Source organism: Aplysia californica, unplaced genomic scaffold, assembly GCF_000002075.1.
Source record: "Aplysia californica isolate F4 #8 unplaced genomic scaffold, AplCal3.0 scaffold01616, whole genome shotgun sequence".
NCBI lineage: Eukaryota > Metazoa > Mollusca > Gastropoda > Aplysiida > Aplysiidae > Aplysia > Aplysia californica.
The window spans coordinates 16,850-19,626 of record NW_004798886.1 but is presented as its reverse complement, the minus strand read 5'-3'; the positions used below and the strand labels follow the sequence as shown (position 1 = coordinate 19,626).

Genomic DNA, 2,777 nt, shown 5'->3' with positions numbered 1-2,777 from the left:
TAACTATGAAGTCAACCCTTTCATGGTTCCTGGAGGGGAGGGAGGAGCAGCTATGGCACTGTACCGCCTGCAAAATGATACCTATTCTCCGACCAAGTGGACAAGTGGTATATAGTTGCGCCTTCATGAACACGTATTTTGTATTAATAGGAAGGTGCTGTAAAGTGCTGAGAACTGTAAAGAATGGGAGTGGGCGTTGTAGTAATGATCTGCATTATTATGCCTATTAAGCAAAAGAATGTTTTTTAATGTTACAAATGGATGCAGAAGATTTAATTTTTTGTCTTTGTTTTATGCTTTTATTTCATTTCTAGATATGCACACTGTGGGACACGTCGAGCGCTTGAAAACCTGCAATAGACGGATAGGCGTCGGAATTCGTTTCTATATTCTGGTTTGTTTATTTTTTTGTCTGTAAACATGTCTCTAATTGTATCGACAGACAATTGTATTCACACACGATTCATGGGGCTGTTTTGGTTTTTGTTGTTGCTTTTTAAAGATCTCTAATTCACTGTGAGCTGGGCTGAGTACTTGAAGGCCTACAGTACTTTAACAGACGTCTGAGTTCGCTTCTGTACTGGACCATAAAAGTCCAGTATAAAAAGGTGTTAATGGATGAGTTGAAGACCTCCAGAACATAGGCGCAGACGGTGACAAAATCTAACAACATTCCGTACCGTCCGTACAGACCATAACCAGGGACAATGAGCAGACAAGAGAAGCTGATGGTGTTGGGGAAGTAGCAGACGATGTAGACGGCAGAAATCACAGACACCGTCTTCACAATTCTCATGTCGCGCTTGGTGGAGACTTCCGAGGCAGCCGTCTGGCTAGAGGACTGACGCCATTTTGACTGCCTCTTCAGCCTGTTGGCGAGAATCGCCGTGAAAGCCACGACCCCCACGAATGTCACGTACTGACTCATTACGTTATTCGTCATCACCACCGGTAGCTCGATATCGATTCCGATTTCTCTGTACAAGACTCCGAGCAAAGTTTTATTCTTTTCTTCAGAAAATTTCCAACCGATTTCGTAGGTGAGAATACTCAGGTACTGGATACCGATCCCCCAGATGAAAATACCGACGACGATGGCTTTGATTCTCCGAGGTGTTATCATCGTCTTGATCTTCATTGGGAACAGGATGCACAGACATCGCTCGGCGGAGATCAGGAACGTCAGGTATCCCGTGATCCTGGCGAAGACGAGGTGGACCCAGCTGCCAGTAGCTATGCCAATTTCTCGCGGGATAAAGGACAAGTTCTCGGCTTGCTGCAGCCACGGAGAGAAGCAGATGCAGAACCAGATTAGACCCAACAGCCCAACCAGATCGGAAACGGCCAGAGCGAAGAGACTGATGTTAATTGTTTGCTTCCAGTCCATTCTCGCGATGACGATGATGTTGAGGACGTTCGTTACACACCCGATGAAGGAGCTGGGAAGCGCCACGCCTAAAATAAGTATATATTGTAGCAGCTGCAGCAAGTCCTCCGGTAACTCAGAACTAGAAGGAGGGGTCACAGAGCCGTTCGATCTGACAACTGGCGTGGTATTCATTGTTTCAAATTATCCTCTACTCTACCCCGTTAGTAAAAGATTTTAATCACTATCTTAAAATAATTAGAACTGGTGACTTTTGTCTTTTGAATTTCTCGCGCTAGAGAAACTCTGTTTATCACACGTTTGAGATGTAGAAGACTGAAGTAGATATTCAGGGTTAACGTCTCTTTCTGCGAGGTTGAGACGTAGATAAAGACACCGATGAGCATCTCCCAGTCAGTCTTTCTACCACGGAGCTTAGGTTTTTATACAGACACCCAACAGGCTGGCGGTGATCATCTGTGACGTCACCGGTCCAGCCCCAGGCATACGAGGCGAGAGTTTTTCCCCCTGAGGGAGGTGGCTGGCTTCTAATGTTACAGTGAAACTGGGCAATAAATTATATCCTTTGAGTAGAAAAGAAATTGCTGTAAAAATATAAATTACTATTTTTGAAACGGTATGGCGTTACTGTAAAACTATAAATGTTAATATTGAAAAGGAAAGAAGTTACTGTAAAGCTATATTTGCCATTCTAGAGAAGCAAAGAGAATTGCAGATAAATTGTGTTACTGAGAAAGAAAGAAGTTAAAATAAAACTATAAATTCAATTCTCGAGAAAAAGAACGCTGCCTGTTCTGGCAATCCGCCACAAGTGAAAACAAAAAATGAGAAAATCAAGACTTTTTTGAAAGACATTCTGGGCCCATGTACACTGCTTTCTCTTAACCATGAACATATTTACACGTAACTCAGCACACACACCCCGTCCCCTTTTGTGAATAACGACACGCTTGTAGACAAAAATCTATACAAAATAACCACGAATACCGTGGCATTGTTTCCAAAAACTCTTGCGTGACACCTTTCTTTGCCTTGGTAGTAATAGCACAAAAAAGAACAGGCATTTAATTCTCAAAAATACGCATTATTATTAATAATCCATTCAAAAAGGTCGCCTGATCAATTGTCTATTTCTTACAAGTCCCCTACTCATTTAAAAGAATGGGTAAATCAGCCTGCTCATTGGCTTTATTCTTAGAATAATGTACAGATTTGGCCTTATTGAAAGAAATAATATGGCGTAATAAATTTCCAGGTACATTCCCGCAAGTGAAACGATTTATTTTTTTATTTCTTATATTGCAGAAAGTAAGAGTACTGTCATCTATCTCGGCTATCTGATAATTGGGAGGAAGAAGACCGTCAAGACTGCTGCTAAAGGTTATCACAA

At 42.0% G+C, this 2,777-nt stretch overlaps 1 protein-coding gene across 1 annotated transcript; it reads right to left on the bottom strand.

Annotated features, from left to right (window-relative positions):
- Positions 1–511: 511 nt before the first annotated feature.
- LOC101850390 (cannabinoid receptor type 1B-like) lies at positions 512–1,561 on the bottom strand. Its single transcript, XM_005113100.1, has one exon. It carries the CDS (start codon positions 1,559–1,561, stop codon positions 512–514), a length of 1,050 nt encoding a protein of 349 aa, XP_005113157.1.
- Positions 1,562–2,777: the final 1,216 nt, after the last annotated feature.

Bases quoted from the DNA above. Each gene is read 5' to 3' on its own strand.
- LOC101850390 (XM_005113100.1), bottom strand. From the start codon at position 1,561: ATGAATACCACGCCAGTTGTCAGATCGAACGGCTCTGTGACCCCTCCT.